The 14,713-nt window shown below is 46.7% G+C and overlaps 2 protein-coding genes across 3 annotated transcripts in view; one reads left to right on the forward strand and one right to left on the reverse strand.

Moving 5' to 3' along the window:
* On the forward strand, positions 1–7,417 carry RAB5IF (RAB5 interacting factor). Its single transcript, XM_061127211.1, has 4 exons — positions 1–327; positions 2,206–2,309; positions 5,543–5,672; positions 6,872–7,417. Exons 1-4 carry the CDS (start codon positions 214–216, stop codon positions 6,911–6,913), a joined length of 390 nt encoding a protein of 129 aa, XP_060983194.1. The 5' UTR covers positions 1–213; the 3' UTR covers positions 6,914–7,417.
* SLA2 (Src like adaptor 2) overlaps positions 6,148–14,713 on the reverse strand; it is a 25,673-nt gene continuing 17,107 nt past the window's right edge. For both annotated transcript variants that reach the window (XM_061127206.1, XM_061127205.1), the window contains exons 6-8: positions 9,819–9,968; positions 8,953–9,085; positions 6,148–8,552 (exon numbers count right to left, since the gene is read on the reverse strand). In XM_061127206.1, coding sequence (XP_060983189.1) covers positions 8,387–8,552; positions 8,953–9,085; positions 9,819–9,968 — 449 coding nt within the window. In that variant the 3' untranslated portion in view covers positions 6,148–8,386. The remainder of the gene's footprint in view (positions 8,553–8,952; positions 9,086–9,818; positions 9,969–14,713) is intronic.

Here is a 14,713-nt window from a genome sequence, read left to right on the forward strand (position 1 = left end):
CGCCTTCCGCGCGCCTGGTCTCTACCGAGCCAACAGAGCCCGGGTGTTTGGGCAAGTGCAGGCTGCCGGAGGGGCGCCGCTGAACCGATCTGCTGAGCCTGTCGCTGTCGCCGCCACCGCAGACCCCCGCTCCGTGACCCGCGACCCCAGACCCCGACCCCTTTTAGATCGGCCCGCGCGCCCCAGGCCCGGCCCGGGCGGCGCGACGGGAGGATGAGCGGCGGGCGGCGGAAGGAGGAGCCGTCTCAGCCGCAGCTGGCCAACGGGGCCCTCAAAGTCTCTGTCTGGAGCAAGGTGCTGCGGAGCGACGCGGCCTGGGAAGACAAGGTGCGGTGGGGACTAGCGGGGGCGCACGTTCAAGGAGCCGGCTGGGACTCGGGGACGAAAGGACAGGCCCGAACCAGCTCCTGCCCCTGCCCCGGTCCGGGCCCGGCCGAGTGTTCAGGGTGGCCCAGGGGTGTCGGGGCAAACTGCGCGGGTCCAGCTATCAGGCTCGGGGCTCATCACAGAGTTGGTCGAAGGGTGAAATCACCTGGGTCACGCGGGAACCCGCAAGGAGGGGCGGAGGAGTTGTCCTCGCACGCAGGTCGCGTGCCTGAACGGCAAGACTGAGCTGAGTTCGATTCCATCTCCGCCTTTTAGTGCCAGCAGGATCTTGAGTAAGTGACTGATGTTGTAGAATTAACTACCAGAGACGTTGGCAGGAGCAGTAACAGGAGCAGACTTCTATGGAATACTTACTATGTGTCCGGTTCTCTCTGTGTATCATCTCACTTGAGTCTCAGAAAAACTCTGACGTGGGGTACCTGCTGCGTTAAAGTGCTTAACACATAGTGAGGCTCACTAAAGGTGAGCTACCATTGCTTTCCTGTCGAATGAGAAAACTGAATACCCTAATAAGTGTGAGAGTTAAGAGGGGAGACTGAGACCGCCTTTCAGGGGTGAGCGTTTGTGCATGCGGTGTGGTGGGGAGTAGGGGTCGGGGAGAGACCACCAAATGTTTGTGAGGAATGGTTGGGGAACTTCAAGATGTCCTTACTGGTCACATGCATTCAGAAGATATAAATGTGAGCACTTCCCCACCTCCGCTCCATGGTGGGGAAGGAACTATTGCCAATAGCTTGATTCCAGTTGGCCTGAAAAGATTGTTAGATCTGCAATCTTTCCCTTGTTGTTTTTTTTTTTTTTGGAGTGATGAAATAGGTTTTCCTGGGGTTCTTGTAAGGGGGCGGGGGTGAATGGGAGGTACTTCCTGAAAGTGCCCTTGTCCTGCCTAGCTGTTGTAAAACCTTTCTGATTTGCTGTGTCATGTCTTACTTTCTTTGTGTAAGGACTGGTTTCTGCAGTCCAGGGAAGGTCAGAAACCTGAATCTTCCATGTTCTTGTATGAAAATTAGATGTGCTGGCACCTTCTTCACTTTTGTTTCTAATGCAGCCTCTCCTTTGTGACTTACTCAGAATTCCTTGTGTGGGGAAGTGGTAGTGAATTGGTTCACAGTCAGCCCTTCCGCCTGTGGTTAGTCTGTTTAGGTATCCCCAGGTCATTTAACTGGCCAGTAGCTCAGTTACTGTCACAGTGATTTCATTTTTGTAGCTTCTGAAAAAAAAAAGTAAATGATTTTTCTAAAATTTTAATCTAGAGCACAACACCCTGGAAGCCATCTCTTAAGTAAATATATCATTTTTTTTTTAAACCACGATTTAGTACAGAAGATGTGGAAATTCGAGAACCAAATACCATTGTCTTGGGGGAAATTTTCTCTGGAAGATGAGTTTAGCAGAAAACTTTTCTGTTCCTCACCTGTTACAAGAGACTCTCTTGACTCTGACCTCATGGACTGGAGCCCACCAGGCTCCTCTATCCATGGGACTTCCCAGGCAAGAATACTGGAGTGGGTTGTGATTTGCTTCTCCAGGGGATCTTCCCGACCCAGGGATCAAACCCACGTCTCATTACAGGCGAATTCTTTACCGTCTGAGCCACCGGGGAAGTCCCAAGATAAGTAAATATATATTATTTTTTTAACCCACAATTTAGTATAAGAAGAAGATACAGAGATTGGAGAACCAAATACCATTGCTTTGGGGGGAAATTTCTCTGGAAGATGAGTTTAGCAGAAAGCTTTTCTGTTCCTCACCTGTTACAAGAGGTTCTCTTGTAGTACTCCCTCCAGATAATGCATACATTCTCTCTTTTTTCTACAGGATGAATTTTTAGATGTGATCTACTGGTTCCGACAGATCATTGCTGTGGTCCTAGGTGTCATTTGGGGAGTGTTACCATTGCGAGGTTTCTTGGGAATAGCAGGGTAAGTCTTGGGTTTTTTTGGTCTTTTTAAGTTTCTGTGTGTGTGTGTAATGACTAAAGCAAAAAACTGGCCCCATGATGGCCCTCCTGATGCAGCACTCCTCAGTTCAGCAGGCCTGGGAACGTCTTGAGTCAGGCATGTTACCTTTATGAAGATCTGGGTTAGTTTATTCATTCATGGGTCCATAGTGACCTCATGCAAGAGGTTGCTATATTGCCTGTTGGTAACAGGAATCTAGTTCTGACATGACCTCTGTTGTCTAGGGAAGTTTGGGAGGTGGAAGAGCTCCTGTACCTGATGATCACTTCCTTGTGCACTGTGCTGGATGTCCTGAATCTTGGCTTTGGCAGAAGTTGTTTTAGGTCCCTACATTTTTTTTTTTTTTTGGCCTTGCCACATGGCATGCAGAATCTTAGTTTCCAGACCAGGGATCGAACTCATGTCCCCTGCAGTGGAAGCACTTAACCACTGGACTGCCATGGAAGCCCCAGGTCCCTACATTTTAAAGGCAGTGAAAAAGTAGGAGGTCGGGTCCTTCTTCCCTTATTGTGCACCTGTGGCCAGTGGCAGCATTTGACACCAGCCCCTGGTCATCACTCAACTTGTTAAGAAGTCATTGCATGCCCACCAGGTTGATTTAAAAAGATTTGTGGGAATTGTCTTAAGATGGGAGTCGTGGGGAAGTTATGGTAGAAATGGACAGGCAAACCTCTGGCCTTTTCTCTTTTCACACAGGGAATACAAACTGTCAGTACTCAACATTGGAAAACCACATAGATGTGTTAACTGTGATCACATGTCTTATTTCCTTACTCTGGGGTGAAAAGTGTGAAATCATTTCAAACTCATTTGAGTTGGCTGTTTTCTCAGAAGGTAACCGAAAACGAATGTATAGTCCTCTCTCCCAGCTAAAGAGGTTTTTGATTTATGATGCTGAGCAAACTGTTTGTCCAAGGAAACCATAGGCTTTATCCTCCAACTCACTTTTGACAGAGTGGACATTTGATGAGGACTCATTGAGGAGGATGAGATGCAGGCAGGACCTGGGGTTCATAGAGGTCTTCTCAGGGTGGAAGTGCTATGAAGATACATACCACATTTTTAGAATGTTGGTCACCCCATTTGAGCTTCCTGTGAGAAAAAAAGGCAGATACCAGGAAAATGGCCAGAGATGGCAGAAGGCAATCTAAATGCCAAAAAAAAGTAGTCTCCTGTCTTCCCCAGATCACTTTTCTAGGAGAGGGTAACAGTGGTTCGAACCCCCTGCACCTGTCTCCGTCTTGCAGGAGCCCTGAGGGATTTCTCTGAAGTCACCCAATCTGGGAATAATACAGCAAAGACTCACGCTAGTCAGGGTTCCCTGGTGGCTCAGTGGTAAGGAACCCACCTGCCAATGCAGGAGATGCATCCCTGAATCGGGAAGATCCCCTGGAGAGGGAAATGGTAACCCACGCTAATATTCCTACCTGAAGACTCCCATGGACAGAGGAGCCTGGCAGGCTACAGTCCATGGTGTCGCAAAGAGTTGGACACAGCTGAGCAACTCACACGCACACAGCCCCCTGCCCCCCACCCCAATCCAGCATGCTTGTCTTTGCCCATACATTTGGTGTGTGGTTCTCATGTTTACAATATAGAATGGATGCCCATCCTTAAATCTCAGTGTGGAGACTTCCAGTCCTTTCCTGACCCCTCCCCCTTGACCACCAGACATTTAAATGCTGTGACTTCACTTTCTACTTAGTGTGTGAACCTTGGCAGGCAGGCCCAATGTCAGCCATTTTCTCTCTCCCTGTCATCCTTTGTCTCTTTCACTTGTATTTCCCTTTCTCATCTCATTAAGCAACCACTTTTACAGTAGGAGAGTCTAAATGAGCTTAGTAGCTGAGCCCCAGTGACATTTCTAAGTCCCATTAGTAGGCTCTGTCTAGAGCCACTAACTCAGCCTGTCCAAAATGAAACTCCTGTCAGAGGGATGTGGCCAGATTGGCTGGGTCCCCAGACTTCTAGTAGCAGGTAAGAATATGGCCATGACATAGCTAAGCCAGGGACTGTAGTTTGTGTGATATACAAGAAAAACCGTCTGTTCTCCCTGACTCCCTGCTTCTATTGCTGGACCCATGGTTCTCCCAAGCACTTAGACTCGAAGCCTTCGGGGCTTCTTGCCTCCCCATTCAGCCATTTTCCCACTCCCTGTCCTCAAACTTTATTTGTACTGATGTCCTGAAACAGGTCTAAACCGATCTCCCAACTCTTGTTCTTTCTGGCCTGAGAAAGCCCATACTGACTACTCAGACTCTGCCTCAGCCTCACCTTGCTCAGACAGCCTTAGGTCTGTAGCACACCCCCTCCCCACCTTGCACAAGGATTTATACTCCTGTCATCACACTGCCCTACCATGCCCTGCAGCAGTTCACACTTCATCCGCCAGGAGGCACCTGTTCTCTTTACATTTTCCACTGCAGCCTTCAGAGGGGTGTGGCCTAAGGCATATAGTCCCCCTAAGATTAGGCGCTGTAAGAGGAAAGATCATAAAGGAAGTTCTGGTCACTCCATGAATATAACTTTTACACAGCCACAGGACCGAGAGATCAGTGGGGCACAGTGCTGTGTTTCTAGTCTCAGTATTCCGATTCCTGCATCCGTTAAATCATATGTGATGGGGGTCAGAGACCTTTCTGAACCCTCTGGTTTCAATCCACTCTGACTGTTGTTTTTGCCCCCCTCATAGATGGTGAGCTGACGGCTGGCACTGCCATGTTCACCTCTGCATCGAGTGCAGTAGCCGCCAGTGAACACTCAGAAATTGTCTCCCGTTGGGGGTTATGCAGAGGCTGCTTTACCATGCCCTTGCTTGCCTGATTAGGCCGTGAAGCAGCAGCTTCACATGGGTTTTTTCCATGGCCACCCCCCTTCCCGAGCTGCAACTACCTGGAGGCCGTCAGGAACTGGTCTTATTTGGGATTGTTCAGCAGCCTTCTGTCTGTCTTCAAGGGGGCTTGGAGAACTTACATATGCTTGCCGATCAACTAAAAAGAGGTTTTTTTTCTCTGACACAACCACGTGGGCAGCTCCACTGAGGAGCTAGGTGTGTTTTCATGGATCACTTCATTTGCCCCCATGACACGGTTAACTGCAGCTGCCAGTGCCCTGACAGAGCTGGACACTGTTGGTGGGAGTTCTGGGTCCTCCACGCCTGCAGCTCATTTGGTGCTTGTCCTCCCTTGCTCCAGGTTCTGCCTGATCAACGCGGGCGTCCTGTACCTGTACTTCAGCAACTACCTGCAGATAGACGAGGAAGAATATGGCGGCACGTGGGAGCTCACGAAAGAAGGGTTTATGACGTCGTTTGCCTTGTTCATGGTATGTGTAACTGAGAATTTCACAGCAAGGCTTGTCATTTCCTAGAGCTCTCTGTTATTCAAGGGGAGCCCTTTGATAGTTACATTGTGTGATTTGCGTACTGTTTTTTCAAGACTCCTGAGGCTGGAGGGCCTTTCTTGAGTTAATGTTGTCTCATAAGATGTGGGGTGCGGCACTCTGTAGTCTCCCTGTGGTGAGTGAATGCAGGGCTCATTGTCAACTTCTGCATCTAATTCTCAACTCTGGCTGCATACTGATAACTGGGAAACATTTAACACATATATTCATAATAGTCTCCAAATGGAAATTTTTTGCATTTGCCATCACCTGACGAATGGCTGGATAAAATGCCATATACCCATATAGTAGGAATACTCGGCCCTAAAGATGACTGAAGTACTGGTACAGGCTCCAACATGGGTGGGCCTTGAAAACATGATTCCAGGTGGAAAAAATGCAGACACAAAAGGCCACATGTTGTGATTCTGTTTATGTGAAATGTTCAGAAGAGGCAAACCCATATGGATAAAAAGTAGATTAGTGGTTGTTAGGACAGGGGTGGGAAGGGAAATGGGAAGTAACTATTAACGGGAATAGGTTTTGTTTGCAGGGTAATGAAAATGCTCTAAAATGTTTTCATAACTCCGAATATATGAAAAACCTCTGAATTGTATATACTTTAAAGGGGTAAACTTCATGAACAATGAATTAGATCTCAAAGTTATATATTAAAAGTCGTAAACCCTAGCCCAGAGTGATGAAGTCAGAATCTTTGGGAGGTGGCACCTGGGCATCTCTATGTTTTTAAAGATTCTAGAAGATTGCCAAGGACAGTCAGGTTTGAGAACCTCTGCTCTGATATGAAGCTGACAGGGTATGACATGAGTTACACTTACTAGCAGTACAATTTGCTTTACCTCCATCATTTCCACATCTGTAACTCTAAGCCCTCACACTGTTTGGCAGGAGGAGAGACTTGTCCAGGGTCCTCTGGGAGCACAGCAAGGTGGTCCTAGGTTCTACTGGAGACATCTTGTTTTCAGTGAAATTATGTAAGCCCCCAAGCAGCTTGTGCATTGGCTTGCCCCCAGGAAGTCCACTGTGCTCACTTTGTTAGGACGCTTTTGTTTGGTGGAGTAGGAGCCTGTGTTGACTCTGTCGGTGAAGGGACCTGTAAACATTGCTTCTTTTCTCTCTAGGTCATCTGGATCATCTTCTACACTGCCATCCACTATGACTGACGGTGCACGGCCCCCGCCTGCTCCCTGTCCGGTCCAGAGACCCCTTAGTCACAGCACAGAAGCATGATTGGTAGGGGCTCCCCAGCCACGTGGAACCCGGAAGACCCATGTTTCCTGGACCGAGAATCAGTGTGTTGGGCGTCAGTGTCTTCTGCAAGGGTTGCGACCTGAAACTTTTTAAAGAACCATCCACCTTTTGGAGAAGCACTTTTGAACTGTCCATCGCCAACTGTTCCTTCTTGGAGACCATCATGAGATACCTGTTTGCCAGTTTGGAGCTGTCCTTTAATTTGCTGCACCTCTGGATCTGGATGAAACATTAAATTGTCTTCCTTCTCCATCAGGTGTACAGTTTTTAAACTACCAATCATGGGCATTTCAAGTCTTCTGAAAACAGTATGGCAGTATGTGCATGGTCCATAGCACAGTACAAGCAGCATCTGATAATGGTTTTCATTGTAGAATGTTTTCAGATACTTGAATAAATCAGATCTTTAATTGAGACCCTGTTGATGATACTGGTAAAGCCTTTCCCACCTCCACTCTAGCTTCAGAACCCAGTAGGGCAATAGAGGCGGTGTCCTCCCCTCCCCTTCCTTCTTCCCTCTTCTCTCTGCTCACTTAGCAGCTTCAGCCAGGCCCCTTTCCTTTCATGGGCAGCAGGGAAATGGAGGACTGGAGTTGGTACAGGCGGTGGCCTTGACTTTGTGGAGAGAGGGCTTACCACCCTCTGATGCCCCCGCCCAGGGAATGTGACTGTAACCTTGTTGCAGTGTGCTGGGCTCAGATGGTGTCGTTTTGCATTTGGCCACAAGGTGGCAAGGCTGCTACAGCTAGAAGAGCGTAGCCAGGTTCAAAGGATGAGTTACACAATGAAAGAAACCCAAGAGCTAGGACTGTCCAGAGAAGGGATGTGGAGGACCTGGACTGTCGGAGGTCTTGCTCTTGGCGTGGCGGTCAGGTGGGAGCTGGCCAGCCCAGGTTCTGCTGCTGTTTAAGCCACCCATCCCCTCTGCTTTCCTGTTCCTTCCAAGGCCGCAGTCCTACCTTCAGAGGTGTAGCATTCTGAGTGAGACTGGTCAGTTTTCTTTAAATTGTTACTTTTTCTGCCCTGATGCTGGTGGAGGTTTTCTAACTTGTGGGAGGAGTTGTGGGATGGAGAATGACTCTCGACAGGCAGAAGGAGATGACACTGGAGATCCCAAACTCAGGAACTGACTGGGTCAGACCCCAGAGGACATCTGGTCTCATTTTGGAGTCCTGGCCCCGTTCTCAACTGCTCTAGACTTGAACTAGAGGTTGTAGGCCATGTCATCACACTGGGAGGAGGTTAAGTGACTTCTTAGGGCTAAGAGGGGAAGGACCAGAGGATACTGGTGGGACCCTGGATGTGCCTCTGTGTCCCAAACCTCCCTTCCCCTCCGTGCAACCTTGCCTCTGGGGTGCTCGCTCAGGCTGAGCTGAGATGGGGCTCTAGGCGCTGCAGCCCTGGTTCCCCTTTCGCCGTCTGCTTTCGGCCTTGGCCTCGTCCAAGGAGGTGTCGTCAGTCAGGCTGATGTAGGAGTTCAGGGCCTCCCGGAGCCCCTCACTGAGGAGGGACTCCTCCCCTGCGGCAGATGCCTCAGAGAACAGGAGGGAGCTGTGGAGAGGGGACAGAGTTGAGTCGGGGGCCTCAGCCTCCTCCCCGCCCCTGCCACACAGTCCCTGCTCTCAGAACCTGCTGGAAACCCCCTGGTTCCCTGTTCCCTGTCACATCAGACCCCTGCTTGACCTCACTCAGGGCTGGTACTCTGTTGTATCCCATCTTGTCTGCCCATCCACCCCGGCCACCTTGGTGTCCAGGCATGCCCTGTATCCATGCCCGCTTTGGCATCCCTGCTGGTCCCCCCAGCAGACCTGCTGAGCCCGGGCTGGCCTCTGAGTTCAGACAATGCTCAGTGGCTCCCAGGTGTCCCTGAAGGTGACACCCCCAGTCCAGGTTCCCAGGGGTGGGTCCTTCTAACTCTTTGCTCCACCTTCCCATTCCAGGGGCCCCTCACCTGTCCAGCTCTTTCCAGTTGAGTGGTGTCGCCTGCACAGTCACAGGTGGGGGTATGGCCTTGCCAGGGAGTGAGCCAGCCCTCCTCAGGGCACAGGGTTCCTTGAGGAGGCAGCAGATGTCATCTGCCAGTTCTGAGGAAGAGACCTAGATCTTTGAGCTGGTCGACTCCAGCCCCACTTCTCTCCCCAGCCAACCACCCTCACCCTGACAGCCTCCCACACTTCGCTGGTGGCATTGGGAGCCCCAAACTGTTCATCTGGAAGCTGAGATGCAGTCAAAGATTCTGGGCTAACTGGGGAGACTTAATTTTACTGTGTGATTTTGGGTAAGTTGAGGGACCTCTTTGAGCCCCAGTTTTCTGATTAGGAAAGTGCTTTGGAAAGAAGAAAGCTAAGGAATGATCAGTCTCCATTTGTTCGGTCGGTATCTGCTGCCTGGAACAGCTGTCCAGAAACCCCCTGATCAGTTTTCTCAGCAGTGGTCTTTCCTCTCTGTCTCTGACACTGCTGTTACAGGATAGGCACCAGAAGATGCTGAGAATTGACTAAATTCCATAGTAACAACAGCTGTGGGCCTAATTCCTGCGGAGAGAACGTGCCAGCCATGGGGGACCTTGACTCAGAACCACAGTGGTGGGTGAGGTACTGGCCTACACACCCACAGGACATCTGAGTGGCTCTGTCGGCGTGAGATGAAGCCGGGGCTCCCAGGCTGCGTTTCTTGGCACAGGGACTGGGGTAGTGAAAGGGCTGGTCCCTCTTCTGTCTGGATATTCTCCAGCAGGTAAAGTGTCCAAGAGATGACTGACTGCCCCCAGAGCCCAAATCCCCATCTACTCTCACATGAGGTGGGGGGCGGCCGTACCAGAGTAATGGTCCACCAAAGCTAGGAGAGAGGGGAAGGTGAGGCGTGGTGAGATGTACAGCCAACCATTGTCAAGGCGCTGGATCCTGTAGTGTCTGATCCGGTCCCAGGAGGCCGGGCGGCTGAGGCGGACAGACAGGGAGTAACAGCCTGAGGAGGAAAGGCTCTGGGTGGGACTAAGGCCGTGCTGGGACCCAGCCCTGCCCAGGATGGGAGAAGGAACATGTGAAATGGCCACAGAGAGTGGCCACCAGGCTCAGACAGAAGGGGAGGGGAAAGACAAAGACTTGCTCTCTTGTTCACAAATGACACATTCATAACAGCTAGGGCTCTCTTGAGGATGAAATGAGATCATGCATACACAATGCTGAGAACAGGGCCTGCCACAGCTGATGTGAGCATTAAGTGTTGGCTGTTATTATAAAGATCCATGTGGGCAGAAGTGTTAGAACGTGATCGTAGATGTTAGCAAGGATGCAGAGAAAAAGGAATTCTTAGCCTGCTGGTGGAAAGGTAAGTCAGTATAAGCCACTTTGGAAACAGCTGGCATTAACTAGTCGAGTTGAACATGCTCATACCTCACAACCCAGTGGTTCCATCCCAGCATGATCCCTTGCCAATACAAAACCAAAAATATTCAGAGCAGCATTGTTCAGAAAAGCCCCAGACTGCAAACAGCCCGTATGAACTCAAGAGAATGGTAGATTCCAGAAAGTAACACTATTCAGTGAAAGTGTTAGTCGCTCAGTAGTGTCCAACTCTTTGTGACCCCATGGACTATGGGCCACCAGGCTTCCGTGTCCATGGAATTTTCCGGGCAAGAATACTGAAGTGGGTTGCCATTTCCTTTTCCAGGGGATCTTCTTGATGCTGGGATCAAACCCAGGTCTCCTGTGTTGCAGGCAGATTCTCTGCAATCTGAGTCACTAGGGAAGCCCCACTATTCTGTAGTAAAAGGTAATAAGCGCCATGCACACAAGCATAGGTAAATGTTCACAAAGATGAGCAGAAACAGCAAGTCACAGAAGCACACATTCAGGATGATTCTGTTTATGTGACGTTCAGAGGCAGCCAAGACTATACTGACTATATTGCATGTGTGGCAAAGCTAGGAAGAAACGAAACTGATGGACACAGTGAAGCAGCCAAGGGGCTTCAAAGGTAATGGTGCACGGTTTGAGCTGACAGGTGGGCATCTGGGTGTTGCTTTTATCATCAGCCTTTAACCTGTTGCTGTTGTTCAGTCACTAAGTCGTATCCGACTCTTTGTGACCCCATGGACTGTAGCATGTCAGGCTATGGTGTCCTCCGCTCTCTCCGGGAGTTTGCTCGAATTCACGTCCACTGAGCCAGTGATTCATGTCCGCTGAGTCAGTGATTCATGTCCACTGAGTCAGCTGTATAACCATCTTGTCCTCTGCTGCCCCCTTCTCCTTTTGTTTTCAATCTTTCCCCACATCAGGGTCTTTTCCAATGAGTCGGTTCTTTGCATCAGGTGACCATAGTATTGGAGCTTCATACATGAACGTTATATACACTGATGCAAGTGACAGAATTTTTCCAGTTTTTTCTTTTTTTTTTAGGGGGGTGGTGGTAGTTTTGGCCATGCCACGTGGCTTATGGGATCTCAGTTCCCAGACCAGGGACTGAAGCTGGGCCATAGCAGTGAAAGCCCAGAATCCTAACCACTGGGCCACCAGGGAATTGCCTGTTTTAGTTTTTAAAATCAACTTTATTGAGATATAACTTATATAAAATGAAAATGCAAATATTTAAAGTATACAGATGATAGGTTTCAACAAAAAACAGATAACTGGCCATGGTTGAAAAATAGAGAAAAAAAGGACTATATAAAATTTTAACTATATAAAATCAGGCCTAGAATAGTAACTTTCAGCAGATGAGGATACATGTGAGAGCTCTCTATAACTTTACCGTGGGATTCACTTCTTCAGTCAACACTTCGTCAAAGCGAACGGGGGGCTCCCCTCGTGGTTCAGTGGTAAAGAACCCCCTGCCACTGCAGGAGACGTGGATTTGACCCCTGATCCGGGAAGATCCCACATGCCGAGGAGCAACTGCGCCCGTGCGCCGCGATTGAGCCTGTGCTTTGCAGCCCCGGAGCTGCAACTGCCGAGCCACAGGCTGCAGCTTCTGAGGCCGCAGGCCCGGAGCCTGTGTTCTGTGACAAGAGAAGCCACCACAATGACAAGCCCACACACCACAAAGAAGAGCATCCACAGCTAGAGAAAGCCCATGCACAGCAATGCAGACCCAGATCAGTCACAAATAGATAAATAAAATTATTTTTTTAAGAAGCCAAATAGGAAGAGGGTTCTTTAGTGGTATAATGGTAATAATCTATTATTACTATCTAAGGAGCTAAAGCTATCTGTAGCTTTCATTTATTGAGTGCTTACTATGCACCTTTTATATGGGATATAATTGTCATAACCACCCTATGCGGTAGGTACAATTATCCCCACTTTACAGATGAGAGAACTGGCACAGACAACCTGGAAGAGGCAGTGATAGGATAGAAAATCAGTAGGGAAATAGAATAGTTGAACAATGCAACCAGCCCGTTTGGTTTAATTAACAAACATTGAAATAATTAAAGGTATGTTTTCTGACTACAATTAAATTATAAATTAATAACAAAAAGATATATGGAAAATTCCCAGATAATTGGAAATAACCCAGAGATTGAGGAAATCACAAGCAAAATTAGAAAATATATATATTTTTTAGAAACTATTTTTAACCAAATAAAAATTTGTGAAAAAAAAAAAAATTTGTGAGCTCAGCTAAATTAGGACTTAAAAATACATTTTTAGCTTTAAACCTTATATTTGAAGAAAAGAAAGGCATAAAATAAAGTTTCTACCTTAAGCTGGAAAAAATAAATTTTTGTAGAAGGAAATAAAGCAGAAATAAAAAAAACAGAAAACAATAGAGAAAAATCAAATGCTGATTCTTTGAAAAGATTGATAAAATTGATAAACCTCGAGCTAGATTGATCAAGAAAGAAAGGAAAAATACCACACACACACATCGCCAACATCAGGAAGAGGGGACATCACTACAGAATAGATCCTACACACATTAAAAGGGTAAGGGCATAAACAACTCTATGCCAATAAATTCTACAACTTGGATGAAATGGACAAATCCTTAAATGACACAAATTACCAACACTGATACAAGAAATAGAAAATTTGAATAGACCAGTATCTATTGCAGAAGTTGAATTCATAATTTTAAAACTTGCTGCAAAGATGACTCTGGGCAGATGGCTTCACTAGTGAGTTCTATCAAATATTTAAGAAGAAATAATTTCAATTTTACACAAATTCTCTTAAGAAAATAGAGAAGGTAACATTTTCCTACCCATTTTATGAGACCACCAATTAACTTACTATAAAAATCAGACAAAAACGTTATGAGAAAACTGTAGACCAATATCCCTTAATATATATACATATATATAGACAAAAAAAATCCTTAATATGCTGTTAGCAAACTGTACCCAGCAATATATAAAAACGATGACACAATATGATTAAATTGGCTTTATCCCAGGAATACAAGTTGATTTAAAAATTGAACATCAGTTGGAGAAGGAAATGGCAACCCACTCCAGTAATCTTGCCTGGAAAACCCCATGGACAGAGTAGCCTGGCAGGCTACAGTCTGTGGGATCACAAGAGTCAGACGTGACTTAGCGACTAAACCATCCACCACTACAAAGTGAATGTATGTCTAAAGATAATGTGTGAAAAGGATATTTGCCATATACTAGCTAGTTTTTTGGTGGGAGGGTGGGAGTCAAGGAAGACTTAGGGTTATATTTTCCTCAACTTCCATTTTATACTTATTTATAATGGCCATTATTTTTACTAATGCTGTAAAACTATGAAAATGAATAAAATACTAAAAGTTTCATATAAAAAAACTGAACATCAGTGTTAATGCACTATATTAGTAGAATAAAGGGGGGAAAAAACGATCACCTGGAGAAATGTAGAAAAATAATTTGACACAGTTCAATTATGATTTTTTAAAAATAAAACTACAAATAGAAGGTGTAATAGTTTCCTACGGCTGCTGTAACAAGTTACCATATATTTAGAGGTTTAAAACAACAAGAATGGATTATTTTACGATGCTGGGGGTCATAAATCTTAAATGGGTTTCACTGAACAAAAACCAAGGTATCGGCAAGCCTGTATTTCTTCTGCAGCCTCTAGAGGAGAACCCCTTTCTTTGCCTTTTCAGTTTCTAGAAGCCACCTGCATTCCTTAACTCATGGCCCCTTATTCCATCTTTATTCTTACCCTCTTGCCTCCCTCTTGTAAAGACCCTTATGGTTTCATCAGGCTCAACTGGATAATCCACCATAATCTCCCCATCTCAAAACCCTTAGTCACATCAACAAACTCTCTTTTGCAATGTAAGGTAATTCACACTCACTGGTTTCAGGGATTAGGACCTAGACATTATTGGGGAACTATATTGCTATCACAGAAGGGTACTTCCTCGTAATCTGACATAGAGGATCTGTGAAAAATCTATAAGTAACATCATACTTAATGGGAAAGACTAAATTTTTCCTTCTAAGATTAAGAACAGAGCAAGAATGTTCTTACAACTTGTTATATACTAGAGGTTGTAGCGAGTGCAATCAAGACAAGAAAAAAAAAGAAAGGTCTATGAGTTGGAAAATAATTAAACTATTTATAGATAATGTGTGATCATATATGTAGAAAAACCTAAGGAAGCTGCAAAAAAGCTACTAGAACTAATAAGTGAATTTAGCAAGGCTATCGGCTATGAAATCAGTACACTTTGAGAAGTATGGAGTAGGGTCCCTGCTTCCTTTTCTTTGTCTTCTG

Source organism: Dama dama, chromosome 23 (genome assembly GCF_033118175.1).
Source record: "Dama dama isolate Ldn47 chromosome 23, ASM3311817v1, whole genome shotgun sequence".
NCBI lineage: Eukaryota > Metazoa > Chordata > Mammalia > Artiodactyla > Cervidae > Dama > Dama dama.

Excerpts from the sequence above, each read along its gene's own strand:
- RAB5IF (XM_061127211.1), top strand. The coding sequence starts at position 214 with ATGAGCGGCGGGCGGCGGAAGGAGGAGCCGTCTCAGCCGCAGCTGGCC. Across the intron at positions 2,310-5,542 it reads GGTTTCTTGGGAATAGCAGG|GTTCTGCCTGATCAACGCGG; the intron begins GTAAGTCTTGGG and ends CCCTTGCTCCAG. Across the intron at positions 5,673-6,871 it reads CGTCGTTTGCCTTGTTCATG|GTCATCTGGATCATCTTCTA; the intron begins GTATGTGTAACT and ends TTTTCTCTCTAG.